This window comes from Ursus maritimus, unplaced genomic scaffold (genome assembly GCF_017311325.1).
Source record: "Ursus maritimus isolate PB19 unplaced genomic scaffold, ASM1731132v1 scaffold_9, whole genome shotgun sequence".
Classification (NCBI taxonomy): Eukaryota; Metazoa; Chordata; class Mammalia; order Carnivora; family Ursidae; genus Ursus; species Ursus maritimus.
The window spans coordinates 40313477-40331472 of NW_024427107.1; the positions used below are offsets into that span (position 1 = coordinate 40313477).

At 42.0% G+C, this 17996-nt stretch overlaps 1 protein-coding gene and 1 non-coding gene across 7 annotated transcripts in view; both read left to right on the forward strand.

The window, feature by feature from the left end:
- Window positions 1-3169: 3169 nt before the first annotated feature.
- Window positions 3170-3356, forward strand: LOC121101768. Its single transcript, XR_005833806.1, has one exon. It is a non-coding gene; the product is annotated as a U2 spliceosomal RNA (small nuclear RNA).
- A 7123-nt stretch (window positions 3357-10479) lies between these two features.
- Window positions 10480-17996, forward strand: part of DPY19L4 (dpy-19 like 4) — a 57993-nt gene continuing 50476 nt past the window's right edge. For 4 of the 6 annotated variants that reach the window (XM_040625961.1, XM_040625963.1, XM_040625962.1 and 1 more), the window contains exons 1-2: window positions 10480-10604; window positions 16531-16641. In XM_040625961.1, the coding sequence (XP_040481895.1) occupies window positions 10589-10604; window positions 16531-16641 (127 nt within the window). In that variant the 5' untranslated portion in view covers window positions 10480-10588. The remainder of the gene's footprint in view (window positions 10605-16530; window positions 16642-17996) is intronic. The other 2 variants (XM_040625965.1, XM_040625966.1) reach the window with 1 other exon arrangement.

Sequence of the window (17996 nt, forward strand, 5' to 3'; positions counted from 1 at the left end):
CTGAATTCCACAGTCCTTCTTCCAGTTACTCTTCTTTGCCCATATGGAGTTGCGCAATATTCTCAAATCCAAATTCTATCTGTCCTGCAGGACTACAGTCAAGTCTTCCCTGAGTTCTGCTATTTCAGAGCTGTTCTGTATTGTCAGGATCTCTTGACGTACACAATCTTGTTACAGAGCTCAAGTGTATCAACTGAATTTAGATTATAACCTCACGGGCAGGAAGCATACCTGTATTTCCCTCTGTCTAGCATGTTTCCATTCACTTAGCCCTTGTTAAGCATTCATGGGTTATGAAGTTTAGTTCACCTGGGAAAGTTTTTCAGTCCCAGTCCTTCTCAGTGTCCTTTACAAAAATGGAGTCATCACTTTCAGGTTTGTACTTCACCATGGGGTGTCTCTGCAAGGACGTGGCAGAGTTCTCTAGGCAAGCTGAGATGCTGACCCACGTTCTTTGTCTCTGGCAGGCTTTTAACTTTGTTCAGTCTGTTCCCTGCCTTAACCAAAAAGTTGCCTGTGCTAAACTCGCTTTTCTATTTACCTCCCTGAAATAGTACACATGTAGCTGATCTTCCCGTGGCAGAAAAAAAAAAAAAGAGGATGTGGAGTATGGGAAGGAAGAAAAAAATGAGAACAAAGAGGACCAGAATATGTAAAAGAACTTAAAGGTCCATCTCTTAGGTTTATAGCTGATTGCACAATTTCTCTTCCTCTCCCCACTTTCCCCAGCTCTTGGGGACATACAAAAATAGAATGATGAACACTTTGTACCCCTTACCCAGCTTCAACAATGATGAACTCCAGGCCCATCTTGCTTTATATCCCTTTTCATTTTCCCCATTGTATTTTTTTTTAAAGGATTTTATTTATTTATTTGACAGCGAGAGAGGGAACACAAGCAGGGGGAGTGGGAGAGGAAGAAGGAGGGTCCCTGCAGAGCAGGGAGCCTGATGCAGGGCTCGATCCCAGTACCCTGGGATCACACCCTGAGCCAAAGGCAGACTCTTAACGACTGAGCCACCCAGGCATCCTTCCCCGTTGTATTTTGAAGCAAATCCTCTGGGTCAAGTTTAAAATGAATCCTCCAGGGTACTTGGCTGGCTCAGTCAGAACAGCGTGGGACTCTTGATCTTGGGGTTGTGAGTTCGAGCCTCATGTTGGGTGTAGACATTAATAAATAAATAAATAAATCTCCGAGTTTAAAATTAAGCCACTGTAAGAGGTGATGTTCTTGAGAAGAATAGAAGAATAGAACTGGTGGGGGCACCTGGGTGGCACAGTTGGTTAAGTGTCTGACTTAGGCTCAGGTCGAGATCTTAGGGTCCTGGGATCGATTCTCGTGTAGAGCCCAGTCTGGAGCCCCGTGTCAGGCTCTGTGCTCAGCAGGGAGTCTGCTTCCCCCTCTCCTGCCCCTGGGCAAACTCATGCACGCGCTCTCTCTCTCAAATAGATAAAATAAAATCTTATTTAAAAAAAAAAAACTGAACTGATGGAAATATTCTGCTTATGGCTGTTTTTGGCTCAAGGTTGAATCTGATCTGTTCATGCTAGAGTCTATGTGCTGATGCAAGGAAATGCAGACTAGACCGGAGATGATCCAAACGTTGAAAATCCTGGACTTCTGGGTGGCACAGCGGTTGAGCGTCTGCCTTCAGCTCAGGGCGTGATCCCGGCATTATGGGATTGAGCCTCACATCAGGCTCCTCCACTATGAGCCTGCTTCTTCCTCTCCCACTCCCCCTGCTTGTGTTCCCTCTCTCGCTGGCTGTCTCGCTCTCTCTCTCTCTGTCAAATAAGATCTTTAAAAAAAATAAATAAAAGAACTTAAACGTTGAAAATCAGGGACGCATGGGTGGCTCGGTTAAGTGTCTGCTTCAGCTCAGGTCGTGAACCCTGAACCCTGGAATCAAATCCCACATGGGGCTCTCTGCTTGGGGGAGAGCCTGCTTCTCCCTTTGCCTGCTGCTCCCCCTGCTTGTGCGCTCTCATTCTTGCTCTCTCTGACAAATAAATAAACTTGGAAGACCAGAAGGCCACCAGGATGAAATTCGGGAGTAAGAGCACTAAGTGGATGCCTACTTTTTCTACATTTTTACTGCTTCCTTTGTGTTGAGTGAGATAGTAAAAGCTAAGATCCCAAGATCTGGGCCTAGTGAAAAAAGGTTCAGAAGCAAATTACTTGACTTGCCCCTAGCTTAGACCCAAATTTTGTCATTTCACTGTAGTTCAACACAATTCCATTATGTGGAATGTGAAGGGATATTTGGATCAAAAACCAAGCTGGAACTCATTACTTGAGAAGAATATACTGTAAACTACAACCAAACAACCACTGAGAAATTGTATGTCCAACAATAATGAGCATTGTATTGGTTAAATGAATCTTCACAACAGCCTTATGGTAGGTGCTACTATGATGATAGACTAGGAAATGGAAGCATAGGTCAAGTACAACTTCACACCTGCACAGAAAGTAAAGGAAGGGACCTGGAAAATAAGATTTGGAGACTGGCTGATGTGGTTAATTCTCTCATAACTGCTCCTTTATCCGCTTCGGCTCTTTCTCTGAGCACAGCACAAATACCTTTCATTTTTTACAGTGTCACAAAATTGGGCTTCATGGTGTTCCTTTGGTCTGCCTTTTTACTTTATTGCCAGCATGCCACTAATTCAGTACCTGAATTATTCAGTAGCTGAGCATTGTTGCTGTTCTAAAAGTGAATGTAGATAAATGGGTAACAAAGCTTCTGGTTACACTTGAATTTGAGCCAGTGTTTTATAACCGAAACCTGTATGATAGTAGAATTAAACACCAAAAACTTACGTTAAAAAAAATTAATGTAAGGGCTCCTGGCTGGCTCAGTCAGTGGAGTGTGCAACACTTGATCTCAGGGTCATGAGTTCAAGCCTCACATTGGGTGCAGAGATTACTTAAATAAATAAACTTTAAAAAAATCAGTGTGGGGGCGCCTGGGTGGCTCAGTCAGTTAAGTGTCCAACTTTTGATTTTGGCTCAAGTTATGATCTCATGAGTCATGAGATTGAGCCCCGAGATGGGCTCTGCATTCAGTGTGGAGTGTACTTGAAAAATTCTCTCCCTCTCCCTCTGCCCCTTCCCCCACCTCAAACAAATAAAAATAAAAATAAATTTTTTAAAAAGTCAATGTGAATCGCTTCTCAGCCTTTTGGCTAAGATCAAGCGTAGTTATATGTTCCTATCAATTTAATACCTGACGTCTTCTATCCAAGGACAACATGTTAAATGGATTTTTGGAGCAGGGAGATCGAATAGGAGTTTGCACCCACTCCGTGCATCAACCTGGTATCGCAGTACTTCCAGGAACAGTTCATCCCCTCCAGAGCAACAGTAGGAAAAAAAAAAATCAATGTGGGGGCACCTGGGTGGCTCAGTTGGTTGAGCGTCTGCCTTCAGCTCAGGTCATGGTCCCGGGGTCCTGGGATCGAGCCCCGCGTCAGACTCCCCGCTCAGTGGGGAGCCTGCTTCTCCTTCTCCCTCTGCCTGCTGCTCTGCTGGCTTGAGCTCGCTCTCTGTCAAGTAAATAAGTAAAATCTTAAAAAAAAAAATCAATGTGAAATTCTCCGCTTGCTCTGCTGCTAGCCTCCCTGGTGACTCATCCTTCCCTCCCCGATGGTATTTCTCATGGTTCCTTCCTCAGCTACCTCTTCCTTCTAGTCATTCTCTGGACAAACTCATTTTCTTCCACACTCCTCTGGGGAGCTACAGACTTCTGTACCCAACACTATATGGACATTTCCATTTGGGCATCTCCCCTTGCAATTCAAATTCAACATGCTTAAAATAGAACTCATGTCTCTACGAGCTCTATGATCTGCTACTCCTTGTATTCTTTTTACTTCAGGAAGCAGTACTGCGTATCACTGGGTGCCAAAGTTAAGAAAGTCATTCTTTAACTTCCTCTTTCGCATGTTTTTGCCTCAATACTGGTTGCCTTGTATCAAATTCTGCTTTCCTCTATTGCCAAGATGCTTTTTAAAAAAAAACTCTTTTAAATTACCACAGATCTAATTACATGTTCCTTAAAGATTTTATTTAGTTGTTTTAGAGTGACAGTGTGAGTGCGAGCAGCAGGGAGTAGGGGGAGGAATTGAGGGAGAGACAGAGGATTTCAAGCAGACTCCACACTGAGCGTGGAGCCTGACTCGGGGCTCGGTGGTGTGACCCCGAGATCATGACCTGAACCGAATCAAGAGTCACACACCTAACCAACTGAGCCACCCAGGAGCCCCCGATGACATGTTCTTTAAAAAAAAAAAAAAAAGGCAGTTACTGAGGTATGACTGAGATAGAAAAAGCTGCACATGTTTAACATACAACTTGATGAGTTTGGAGTTAAGTATACACAAGTGACACCATCATCACAAGTGATGCCACAAACATCCATCCCCTCTAAAAGTTACCACCTGGCCTCTCTGTTTTTCCTATGTGTGTGATAATAACACACATAATGATTACATGTTTGATTGAAGGCTCCCATTTGCTGTAGGAACAACCCCACACACGTATGGCTGCGTGATATTCAGGGGCTGGCTCCTTGTTGAGCTTTCTTCAAGGCACGCCTCTCATGAGCTACATTTTGTTGTACTTTTTCTAATTCTTTGACATTTTTTTTTGAAACAACTGTTTTCCCCTCTTAGTCCTCTCTTCATTGGCTAATTGCTACTCAGAAGTAGTTTTCTGAGGAAGGTCTTTCCTGATTCACTGAGATCTCCCTACAATCAGCTCCCCATATATTGTAACTTTCATCAGAGCAGTGTGTATCTTCTTCCCCACTGTATCCTTCGTAACTGTGCTTGGGATATATATGTACAATAATGTTGAATAAACAAGTTTAGGGGCGCCTGGGTGGCACAGCAGTTAAGCGTCTGCCTTCGGCTCAGGGCGTGATCCCGGCGTTATGGGATCGAGCCCCACATCAGGCTCCTCTGCTATGAGCCTGCTTCTTCCTCTCCCACTCCTCCTGCTTGTGTTCCCTCTCTCGCTGGCTGTCTCTGTCGAATAAATAAATAAAATCTTAAAAAAAAAAAAAACAAGTTTATGTTTATTCCTGAAGGCGAAAACTAAGTGATTCTAAAAAAAAAAAAAAGTAATTATATACAGCTTTAAGAATTTTTATAAATTTAAATGTTGCTAAACAGCAAAAATTGTTTTTCTTTAGCACCATTAAAAATGTTAAAATGAGGGGCACCTGGGTGCCTCAGTCGGTTAAGCGTCTGCCTTCCACTCGGGTCATGATCTCAGGGTTCTGGGATCCAGGCCCACATTGGGTTCCCTGCTTGGTGGGGAGTCAGCTTCTCCTTCTGCCCCTCCCCGCCCACCGTCCCCCCCCCACACCCTCACTGGTGCTCTCTCTCAAATAAATAAATAAAAATATTTTAAAAATGTTAAGATGCATTAATCCGGTTATTAATGGTATGTTTTTATATTGAAGTACACATCCAAAGAGACAGTTTGTGTAAAACTTACCAGCACAGGATGACTTTGGCTGCTTCTGCCATCTACTGGACACGTAATGCTACTGGCTCTTCAGGGTCCTGCTTTCAGCCGGAGGGTTTATCTAAGATTCCAAGAGGATTTTTAAAATGTATCTATATTTAAGTCATGTCATAATTGATAGGATTTTTTTTACTGTATTTAAATGCCAATTCCCCTATTATACATAAATTGTTATGTTGCAAAGTCATAATTTTGGTGGAAAATAATCTCCCCCCCAAAATCGTTATGCTTTTTTGGTTTTAAGACACCTATAATTTGGAAGTGTGATTAGTTCTTAACACGGCAGGTCCAGATATTCCTGATAAATCATCTGCGCTGGCTGTTTGAGAAGTAATTCAGTGGTAGCTCCAAGGCTGCACTTGGCCAAGCCAGGTCTGGCCTGGCCCTTTAAAAGCATGGCAAAAGAGCAGAAACAACTTCGTGTGTTAGGGATTTAGAAATGGCAGATTTTGTTTCTGAATTAGTGCAATTGAGGTACTCAGAGTCCACCTGCTATCTAACTGCCTTCCCTCTGTCATAAGAAAGAATTTAATCTTTTAATTACATGTTCCCAGAAGGCCTGAAAGCAATCAATGCTAGGTGGCTTTGAATGGGGCAGTCTCAGTCCATATAAATAGAGCTGCCAGAGTTAGCAAAAACAAACAAAACACCAAGCCGAGCTGAACTAAAAAACCAAGTACTCAATTAAATGGGAATTTCAGACAAACAACAAATAATTTTTTGTATTAAATACAGCCCGGGGCGCCTGGGTGGCACAGCGGTTAAGCATCTGCCTTCGGCTCAGGGTGTGATCCCGGCGTTGTGGGATTGAGCCCCACATCGGGCTCCTCTGCTATGAGCCTGCTTCTTCCTCTCCCACTCCCCCTGCTTGTGTTCCCTCTCTCGCTGGCTGTCTCTATCTCTGTTGAATAAATAAATAAAATCTTTAATAAATAAATAAATAAATAAATAAATAAGGCCCAATAGTACATGGGACATAGTTATACTAAAGTGCCCTGTGTTTTATCTGGCAACGCCAATATAATTCAAATCAACTCAATTTCATAAATATTTAGAGGGCTTATTATCCGAAAGAAAAGAGGAAAGAATCTTGGTACAAAGTCAGCAACCTGTGTCTACTAAAATAGAAGCTTTGTTGGGAAAATCTCAGTAATAGACCACAAAGTTCCAATAATGTTATGCTTTTTTTTTTTTTAAGATTTTATTTATGTATTTGACAAAGTGAGCGAGAGGGAGAGCTGGAGTGGGAAGAGGTAGAGGGAGAAGAAGAAGAAGACTCCCTGCTGAGCAGGAAGCCCCATGCCGGGCTCCACCCTAGGACCCCCGGATCATGACCTAAGCCAAAGGCAGCCATTCAACTGACTGAGCCACCCAGATATCCGTTTTGCTTTTATTAATGAGTATTGCTTCATAGGACCAATTTGGTCAAAAATCTCTTCCTAGAGGAGTTTTAACTCTAGAAAAAAATTAACTTTAGAAAATCTCCTAAGATGTCTAATATGTCCAATTAAAAAAATATTTAAATTTGAGAGACAGGGAGAAAGAGCACAAGCGGGGTGGGGGGGGAGAAGCAGGCTCCCCACTGAGCAGGGAGCCCCAACATGGGCCTTGATCATGGGGCTCAATCCTAGGGCTCGATCCCAGGACACTGGGATCACAATCTGAGCCAAAGGCAGATGCTTAACTGACTGAGCCACCCAGGCGTCCCTAAATAGAACACACGTTGTTTAATGTATCCCACTTGGGAGGAATATACATTTCACAGTTTGACTCTGTTGGTCTGTATGATCGTCACCCTCCCAGTCAGTGGAAAAGGACAGCAAATCCTTATGAGTGACAATAGGGAAAATGTATTCAGGTGGCACCAAAGCACAGCTTCAAGCAATGAGGAACAAGTGAGACCTGCTTGAGGAGCAACTGCAGGAGCAACTGACAGTATAAACCTTGATCCCTCTTTTAAAGAAAAGGTACAGGGAAGAAATCCCACATTAATCCAAAATCACAATCAGAATTAGTGAACAAAATAGCTGCAAATCAAGGGATAGTTCTCATGGATGGTGCAGAATACACAACTTACGTTGGTCTTCTAGGTCCCACCTACAGCTAATACTTGCTATTATCATCAATTTTTAAGTCAATTCCCAAAATATTTGTCTATAATGTGTTTTCAAAGACTTGAAAGTATGAGGATCGAACATGACCAAAATACAAGCCAGAATATAATGGCAGTAAGGGTGTTACATGTTTTCAAAAATAAATTGATCGCATTTGGTTCAGATTTCACAAAGGAGATGGTGTTTGAGAATAATATAAACATGTTGTTAAGCAATGGATAGCTAAAGCTTTATTACATAATAAAGACAAAACAAAATTCCACCTCTTTAATAGAAGAAAAGCTGAACTGATGCAAAGATTTACTAATTCTGTTCTGTTACTAATATGATGAAGCATTTGGTAGAAGAAATTTTTTTTAAGATTTTATTTATTTATGAGAGAGCAGGAGGGAGAGGGACAGAGAATCTGAAGCACACTTTGCACTGAGCACAGAGCCCCATGTGGGGCTCGCTCCCACAACCGTGAGATCATGACCTGAGCCAAAACCAAGAGTTGGACACTTAACCGACTGAGCCACCCAGGTGCCCCTAGAAGGATGTTTTTGAAATAGACTTTGCCTGTATTTTTTGTTTGTTTGTTTGTTTCAAGTTGGTAAATCCTCAGGGGCTTTTATTTTATATTCTTCTCATATCTTGGCAGCACCCTATAATTGGCATATAAAAAGCACATGATTAATTTCAAGATAGAAACCTCAGGAATCATCTTCAACTCATCATGTATCACATCCAATTGGTCATCAGGTGCCGTAGATTTTATCTCCAGCATCCTCTGAGTCCATTCTCTTTGAACATGTTTATTTCCATGACCTTATTCCAAGTCTTTATTCCTTACCAGTTTACTACAGTACCTCCTAAACCCCATTTCCATGACTTAACTTCTTAACACTTTATATCACTCCCTAAAAATATCCATTGCATACAGAAGGGATCCTCAAACTTTCAGAGGTGGCAGAAAATTATACTGTTTCTTTGAGAGCATATTATAAATAAAAGACCATTTGAGAAAATGAGAGGTCTTTAGGTCAAGGTGAGGCAAAAAGCAATGAAATGACCCTTTGGATTTTGGTTTGGAAACTAGCAGTCCATGACTGTAGTGGTAAAATAATCAAGTTATCATCAGAAGTGATCTTGGGGGCACGCATCCGCTGCTCCTGCCCACTGCCACCTGGAAGCAGCTGGGATTAGAGAATTAGGGGTTGACCTAGTGAAAACTCAGGTATAATGCCTGCTGCAAGCACTTAGGGTTCTATCTTTTGGGATTATGTATATATTTTGGAGAAAAAAAAAGGCCTATTTCTCTCAGAGCAAAATGAGAGATTGGGGGGAAATAGACTATTCCACTCTCATTATCATTAGGTGGAAGTTTCAGGGCTCAAGGGAAGAGCAATGTTTCTGCTACAGAACATCTGCTACACAATCATAATTCCACTGATTTCTATCTCAAGATTGAATAATGATCTTTCTCCTTTCATAATTCCATTCCAGCTTAAGAGGCTATTTTCCCTCTCTACCCACTACTGTTTAGAGCAGGCACATTTGCAATTAAGCCTATAGGTCACTTTGAGGTGATTACGAAGGAACTATAGGAGGAACGGGCCTCACCTGTAGACTCTTGACTTGGAAAACAGTGGCCCTCAGGAGGGGGAGCTCTTGCAGTAAAGGTCATCTGATATGGAGGATACACTGATATCTGCTGCCCATTACCCTGGGTCCTGCCATATCTTGCGGTTTTCAAGGTGTATACATTCTGTTCTCGCTCTGCGTTGATCCGGGTCTTTTCTGGTCTACTGGCAACCTCCACCGTGTTTCTAATTCCTGGTCCAGTGTTGTTTAAGGGCAAGCCATATTTACAGGCTGCCAAAGGCATAAAAAGAGTTCCTGGACCTGTTTTTGCACAGCACTGAAAAGCGATACTTCTCTCCAAATATCCTAACTTGACAAAAGTGCTATTAGGAGAATCTTGCTGCCTGCTAAGGACGGAACATCCATAATTACCCCATGACTTCAGTGAGTTCTGATGCTTTTTTCTCGCACTCTAAAATGAGCATTTTGTCAGTTCCTGAATCTACTTCTGAATATTGTTGGGGAAAAGTTCCTGGTATTTGTTGGAGAATGCCCGATGTACTACAAGTTAGGGTATAAACAGTGCAACAAGTTAAAACTATGTTCCCCGGCTATGGAATACTTAATGCATCCCGCTCCCCGCATTGACCATAGATAGTACTACTGTTTCTTCAAATAATATCGTGAAATGCAAATGTATGTGTTTAAGCAGTTTGGGGAGTGACAAACACTAAGCTCCAAGGAGAAGCTTCTTTCTTGTAATCTTGTAATCTAAAGTGGCCTACTAAACCAAAGCGCCAACCCCGAACATTTTGGGTTCCCTGAAATCACCAAGCACGCAGGCACCGAGAGGAGTTCGGAGCCGTGGGCTCCAGCTCTAGCTTGCACCAGCTTAGTGACCGACACCTAGCTGGACCTCAGCTTCCTCTCTGTCAAATGGGGCGCGGCTGGGGTATCCATCTGGAAGATGAGACTGATGCTATTGTCTAAGTCGAAAGACAAAAGCCACGGAGGGCCCGCTGAGCTCCCAGCTTTCGGAAGGGCCGAGCGCAGGGAGAGGCTGCCGGGAGCCCCGGGGCGCAGGCCACGAACGCCCGCCGTGGGCGGTGCCACCGCGTGGTCGGGCCGTCTTCCTGCCCGCGCAGGCCTGGGCGCGCCAGCAAAACGCTCCGGCCGCCCGCCGCTCCCGGCTCCCTGGTTCCTGGGCCGCCGGGCCGGACGCGGTTGGCGGCGACACCGGAGGGGGGCGGGTCAGGAAGTGGGGGCGCGGCGGCCAGGAGCGGTCTTGGGGCTGCCGAGGGGTTCGGCGACGCGGAGGGCGGGAGACTCCGGGCCGCGCGGGACGCGGAGGGGCGCCTGGGCCTCCGCGGAGACGATGGCAGAGGAAGAAGGTGAGGGCCCCGAGGTCCAGCGCGCCAACTGTCGCCCGTGATCTCGGGAAAGAGGGGCGGGGGCGCGAGGGGCCCAGAGGCCTGGGCTGCGGGCGGTCAGTGGCCGCGGCTGCGCGCGGGGTGGCTGCGTGGGGGCCGGGAAGGAGCGGGGCGGCGGCGGCGCGGGGACATTTAGGAGCGGAGTGAATGGCCCGAAGTTTTGTCCGCCTCAGTGGGAAGCAAAGGTGGAGCTTAAAGTTGGGAATGGGGTAGGGAGAGAAAAAGCTGTGTATGTATGTGTTGCGGGGCGGGGGGTGTTTGAAGGGGAGGGCTGCTAGCAGACAGTTAATGGGGTGGGGGGGCATAGTTTGGATTAGAAGATGGAGGCTTAGGCACTGAGTGCATATTATTTGAAAGTGATAGTGTTTAACCAAATGCCCCTCATTCTGAGTGCCGTCTTCCGAGGTCTGAGGATACTGACAGATACAAAGTCACGGGCAGTGGGGAGAGAAGCCTCACGCCGAGGGTATAGAAAGAGGCAGGGGTTTGGGGTAAACAGGGTAAGGTGAATTGGGAGGGAAAACTGAAGAAGGCCAGTTCATTTATAGGTTAGGAGGAGATGGCAAAGGGCTGAGGGATGTAAGTCGTTTGGGAGGATTAGGAAGCCAGGAGTGCTTTGAGCGTGAAAGTGGGTGGGCTAGGGAAAGCTTCCCATGCCCCCACAGGGCCAATGCTAAGAAAATTAATCTCTTCAGTAATATTTATTCATAGGAAATGATAGGTATGAGAGAAAAATGGGGAGTTGGAGGAACTTATCAGCTAGTGATAGATATTACAGGAAACATTCTTGGCATAGTAACTTCATGATACCCGTGCTAGTTTCAGGAACAGATACATGTGATGATGTCGCTTGACAGAACAGTTAGATTTTGCATTCTGGTGGGAAACATAACTTTTTACCTTCTTGAGTGCAGTTGTGAATGTGATCTCATTTAGATTTAAACCGTACTGAACCAAGAATGCAAGGAGGGAATTTCAAGAATTCAGCGGAAAGTAATTTTTAAAAAAATTGTTTTCTGCTCTTTGGCTTGCTGCCTTGTCCCTGTGCTCACACTGGCTTCATATTTGCCACCTCTTTTTGAGTTTTCATCCTGTTAAAGCGGATCTAAATTTAAGACACTCTACCTAAAAACAATGTCAAAACCAAAACTATTTGTAGTTGGTAAGGAAGAATTAATTGCATTTGTTACCTTGGTTTTATCTTTGGTTGCAGTAGTTTAAAACATTTCTTGATATTTTTTCCTCTTCTGAAGAGTTGCAAATCTGTGGAATAGGTTGATAAGCTAGATTGTATGTTTCCATGAACACTTTCATGCTTAAGCTAAAGCATGAAAAAAAATTAACACTGCAATATTTATACAATTGCAGTATTATACATCATGCAAAATGAGAAATTGTTTTAGGAGATTATAGTTACACTTAATTAAATCAATGTGATGTGGAACTAATTAAAAAGACGATACCATTTTGTAAAATTTATTTATGGGATATAAAATGAAAAGTGATTTTTGGTTGTAGAATTACTGATAATCCAAAAGCAAATACATCTTATATGGAACAATTAATGTATTGAAGTTTTGTTAAAATAAAGTTTCATTCAGCAATTTTTTAAATTCCATAACCATTTGGGTGCCTACTCTGTTAGGTGCTGGGTTATAATAGTCAACAATGAATGAGTAATGAAAGTCTTATTTATTATAATAATGCTAGTAGTGATAATATTAATAGCAAATGTGCCTGTGTGCTAGGCATTATTCTGAGTGCTTTACGTTTATTTGGCACTCTATAAGTTTTTTTTCAAAATACATATTATCTTAAAATTAGACTAAATGGTCTATTTTACTTATATCTAGATGTTCCCTGTATCCCTTTTTTTGCTTATCATTCACATTCACTTGGGTCCTCTTCATTGTCACACTGTTACTGCAGGTAAATAATTTTTTGAGAATCTCATCTTACAAAAAATGTCTTCCTTGTTGCAGTAGGGGGTCAGGTTGTTCATACTTACCCTTCCTGAAAGAAATGTTAGAGCAAAGAAAGAAGTGACAACTTTGAGTACAGCAGTATTAACACTTCATTTGGAAATTGCTGTGTGTTGTCTGGATGGACATTTGCAGGCCTGTTTGTAGCTCTGCTAACTATCTCATGTGAAGATCACTGGACCAGAGCCTGAAATAGCAGGTTATTTTTGTGGCTGTGTTATCATTTAGTTTGGCTTTTTCTTTACAATGCTAAAGATACAAGAAAGAAAAGGAAACTTAGATTCTATCCTAGAGCTGTGTCCTATCAGTTAGTTAATCTACATCACTCATGGCTTTGGCCTTTGCTGCTTTTCTACCTCGAGATTCCTGGTTTTGTCTTTCAATTATGAGGTTATGCGATCAGTATAAAGGAAATGAGGTGAAATTTGGATCTAGTCACTGTTGCTTCTTGGTGACAGGTAAAAAATTTAAAAAAAATAATATTTTTTTTTAACTCAGTGTGGGGCTTGAACTCATGACCTTGAGATCAAGACCTGAGCTGAGATCAAGAGTCAGAAACTGAACTGACTGAGCCACCCAGGAGCCTCCCCCACTCCCCCCCTCCAAATTTTTTGTGAGGGACAAGATTGAAGAGACTGGCTAAAATGAGTACTGTATTTCCTAGGTTGTACTCTTTTCTCCCACAATTTAATGCCACTGAAACCAACATGTCTTAAAATCAGTTCATACATTTAATATGGTAGTGTTTCCCCCCCCTCCCCCCACCAGAAAACCTGCTTAGGGGCACCTGGTTGGCTCAGTTGCTTAAGCGTGCGACTCGAGATCTCAGCTCCAGTCTTGATTTCTTGGTAATGAGTTCAGGTCCCGAGTTTGGGGCCCAGCATGGAGCCTACTTAAAAAACAAACAAACATACAGGGGCACCTGGGTGGCTTAGTTGGTTAAGCATCCGCCTTCTGCTCAGGTCATGATCTCAGCGTCCTGGGATCAAGCTCTGAGTTGTGCCCTGCTCGGCAGGGAGTCTGTTTCTCCCTCTCCCTCTGCCCCTCCTTCCTGCTTGTTCTCTCTCTCTCTCAAATAAATAAATAAAATCTTCAAAAACAAACAAACCAAAAACCCCAAGATACCTGCTCAGTGTCTTAAAATGTATAGCATCTTAGAATCAAGAAGATATAGTGTTATATAGATCCTTTATGGATAATTTATTTTTATGGCTCTTGATTGTTGCTAATATAGACCGTTGAAAGATGACTTTATGAATTATTTGGGAATCGGTGCAAAATTTTTGTATAAGCTCTACTTCTATAAATAAAATCCATTTATATGTACTAAGAGAACACTTTAATGTCTCTGTAAAGTGATTGATTCATTTTATGAGGAAATTTTTTAAAAAGGAAAATGATAGCTTTTTGTTAAGAACATTTTTTGTATGATATCCCCTTCCCAGTCTATCTTTATCTTAAATGTGTGCTTTTAGCCTCTGTCTAATAAAAAAGACCTACCTAACCCATTTGTAAACTACCTTAATAGATTTGTTAGCTTCCTTTCTGAAATTATCCAGTTAAATTAAAAAAAAAATCAATACTGTCAATGTGTTTGGTCTTGCAAGTGTAATGACTAAGTAAACTTCTTGGGTTATATCACCCAGTTACCCCATCCCCCTACCTACCTCCCCTCCAGCAATCCTCAGTTTGTTTCCTGTAGGTAAGAGTCCCTTATGGTTTGTCTCCCTCTCTGATTTCATCTTATTTTTTCCTTCCCTTCCCCTAAGTCCATCTGTTTTGTTTCTTAAATTCCACATATGAGTGAAATCATATGATATTTGTCTTCCTCTGACTGACTTATATTGATGCTAAATTAATTAATTAATTTAATTTTTAAAAAACCCTCAAAATCTGAGGTATGGCTTTTCTAATAATAATGTCATTTTCTAATCTGTTCACTGGCTTCAGTACTTAAGAAAATTACAAAATAATCGATAGTATAGAAATGGTTAAAAATTAGACAGAATCCACTAAATATACAGTTGTGTTTTTTTAATCATAATGCCAGTATTTAAAGATACTTTAGCAAACTTGAATTTGCTTTGTTGTTGTTGTTTTTTAAGATTTTATTTGAGAGAGAGAGAGCAAGAAAAGACAGCACGAACAGGGGAGGGGCTGAGGGAGAGGCACACTCCCAGCTGAGCAGGGAGCCGGCTGATGTGGGACTCAATCCAGGACGCTGAGGTCATGACCCAAGCAGAAGGCAGACACTTAACAGACTGAGCCACCCAGGTGCCCCTTGAATTTTCTTTGAAGCTATTTAAAGAATATGTAATTTTTTAGGGGGGGCCTGGTTGGCTCAGTTGGAAGAGCACGTGATTCTTGATCTCAACAGTCTTGAGTTTGAGCCCCACATTGGGTATAGACATTACTAAAAAAATTTAAATTAAAAAAATATATGTGTTTTTTCATTTTCCACAGTAAAGCTAGAATCCTTCATCTGATCATCAGCAGCAGATTCATTCTCCTTTTTTGACTGCTCTTTTTAGGCTTACATTTCATAGCCTAAGGTCATCCCTAAGAAAAAGAGAAAACTCTCCTTTGCTCCAATAAGGAGGAAATAAATTAAGATTTTATTTATTTATTTGACAGAGAGAGAGACAGCCAGTGAGAGAGGGAGCACAAGCAGGGGGAGTGGGAGAGGAAGGGCTCAATCCCAGGACCCTGGGATCACACCCTGGGCCGAAGGCAGACGCTTAAGGACTGAGACACCCAGGCGCCCCTGGAGGAAATAAATTCTTGAACCACCTAATAAGCTTGGCAGGACAGTTTGTACCTACACGGCAGTCATATTCTACCTTATACGATAATTAATTCTGGGGGCACCTGGGTGGCTTAATTGGTTAAGCATCGGTTGATCTCAGGGTCATGAGTTCAAGTGCTGCATTGGGCTCCATACTGGGTGTGGAGCCTACTTAAAAAAAGAAAATAAAAAGAGGGGGTGCCTAGGTGGCTCAGTTGGTTACCTTTGGCTCAGGTCATGATCCTGGGGTCCTGGGATCAAGCCCCACATCAGGATCCCTGCTCAGTGGGGAGCCTGCTTCTCCCTCTGCTGCTCCCCCTGCTTGTGCTCACTCTCTCTCTCTCTCTCTCTCTCAGATAAATAAATAAATAAAATCTTTAAAAATGAGAGAGAGATAATTAACTCTAGGAAGGAAAAGTAGGTTGAATATAGTAAATTTTTGTTTCATTTGGAATTTAGTTTATTGGTTTGGAGGTACTTTCTGCTTTACATTTTTTATCAGGTATAGAAGGGTAGTCTTAATATTGGGAAATTTTCTGACAGTTTTCCACATATAAGGATATGCCTATGTCAAATACCTAAATCTATAAGACTGTACAATGATAATACCACAGCACTGTGAGATTAATAATAATACCACAGAACTTGCAGGATCATTTTAAAAAATGAAGTATAGTTTTATGATCCATGTATTTTATTATATTCAGATTTTTAAAAAATTTTTAATCCTTGAATGATGAGTGTGATACTCTCAGGTAACTAGAGTAATATGCTAATGTATTAAATAACACCTTCTTCCCCAGTCATTCTGGAAAGGGGTTTACTTATTTTGGGATATTTTGAAAATAAAATTATCTCAGGAGAAGAGCTTGTTGATTTATCAGTAGGACCCTGAAAGCACAGGTGGAAGGCAGAACCTAAATTTTTTTTTTTTGGTATGAAAAACAGTCTTTCTCTCTAAATGAATAATTTATTTATTTAATTGTGAAAAAAGTTATCTTTGATACTAAAAGAGGTCTCCATGTGACTTTTGCCTTAGTATAATAAAAGTGGATTCGTTTGGGTTATAGATTAGAACAACTTGATACACATGTCGCAATAATGTCTTAAATATTTTAAGGACCAACAGTAGAACTGCGCCAAAGAAAAAAGCTGAAGACTTCAGAAAATAAGGAATCTGTCAAAGAAGAGAAAATCAGTGACACTCCAGTTCCTGAAAGAGCTCCAAAACGTAAGTTAGATAAATTTGAAGTTTTTGTGCTACTACTAAAATGGCTTTTTGTATGCTAGGTATACCTTATATTAATATTTTAAATGTGTCTACCTATTTTGAGATTAATTACATGGTGTTATCGTCAACTTTGGTTTTGCTGTAGAACAAACCCTGAATCACTCTGGCTTACAAAAAACGCTTATTTCTGACTAATGTTCCATGTTGTGGCTTCAGGTTGGCTGGTGTAGCTTCATGTGTCATGAAGGAACAGCCCCTACTTGCGACATTTATTTTTAAGACAGAGGAAAAGAGCAGGAGAACAGGCAGAGTCATGCAGTGTCTCTTAAATTTTCTGCTGAACTGGCACTCTGTCACTTGTACTCACATTCTCTTGACCCAAGGAAGTCATATAATCATTCCAAACTGTGAGATGGAGAAGTATACCTTGACTGCAGGGAAGAGATGGAGAAGTATACCTTGACTACAGGGAAGCGTTGCAAGTCACATGGTAATGGGCAGAGATGAATAATGTTTTTACAGGGAAGGACAGAATAAGTGGGAATAATAATATAACAGTCCACCACATTCTTTCCTTTTGGTCATAAATATTTACTTTTCTCCTTCAAACAAAATACACAACCTCTCTGACCCCAAGGAAGATACCCATCTTACCCAGTCCTTGCAGCAGTCTTGAGGCCCAAGGTCTTCTTATCTACATCAGGGCCAGATATGATTCATTCTAGTCCAGATATCTATGAATTAAATAAAAAGGTAATTTGTGTGCTCTGTGTCAGGGGTCCCCAAGACCACCCCCATGTTTGGTAATTAGCTAGGACTCACAGGTCTTAGAATATTTACAGCTATGATTTATTACAGTGAACAGTACAAAACAAAATCAGCAAAAGGAAAAGGCCTAGGACTAAAGTCTGTAAGAAACTAGGCACAGGCTTCACTGATTCTTTTCCTAATGGAGTCACACAGGATATGCTTAATTCCTTCAGCATCAAATTGTGACATTTGTGAAGTTTTATCTACCAGGGAAGCTCATTAATGACTGCACAGATGTGTTTGTTGTTGTTGTTTTAAGATTTTATTTATTCATTCGAGACACAGAGAGACAGAGAGCATGAGCAGGGGGAGAGGAGGAGGAAGAGGCAGAAGCAGACTCCCAGCTGAGCCAGGAGCCTGTTGCAGGGCTTGATCCCAGGACCTGGAGACCATGACCCAAGCTGAAGGCAGATGCTTAACCGTTTGAGCTACCCAGGTGCCCCCCCCTTTTTTTTCCCTTAAGATTTTAGATGCTTAACCAACTGAGCCACCCAGGCGCCCTTCCTTAAGATTTTATTTATTTGAGAGAGAGTGGGAAAGAGAGA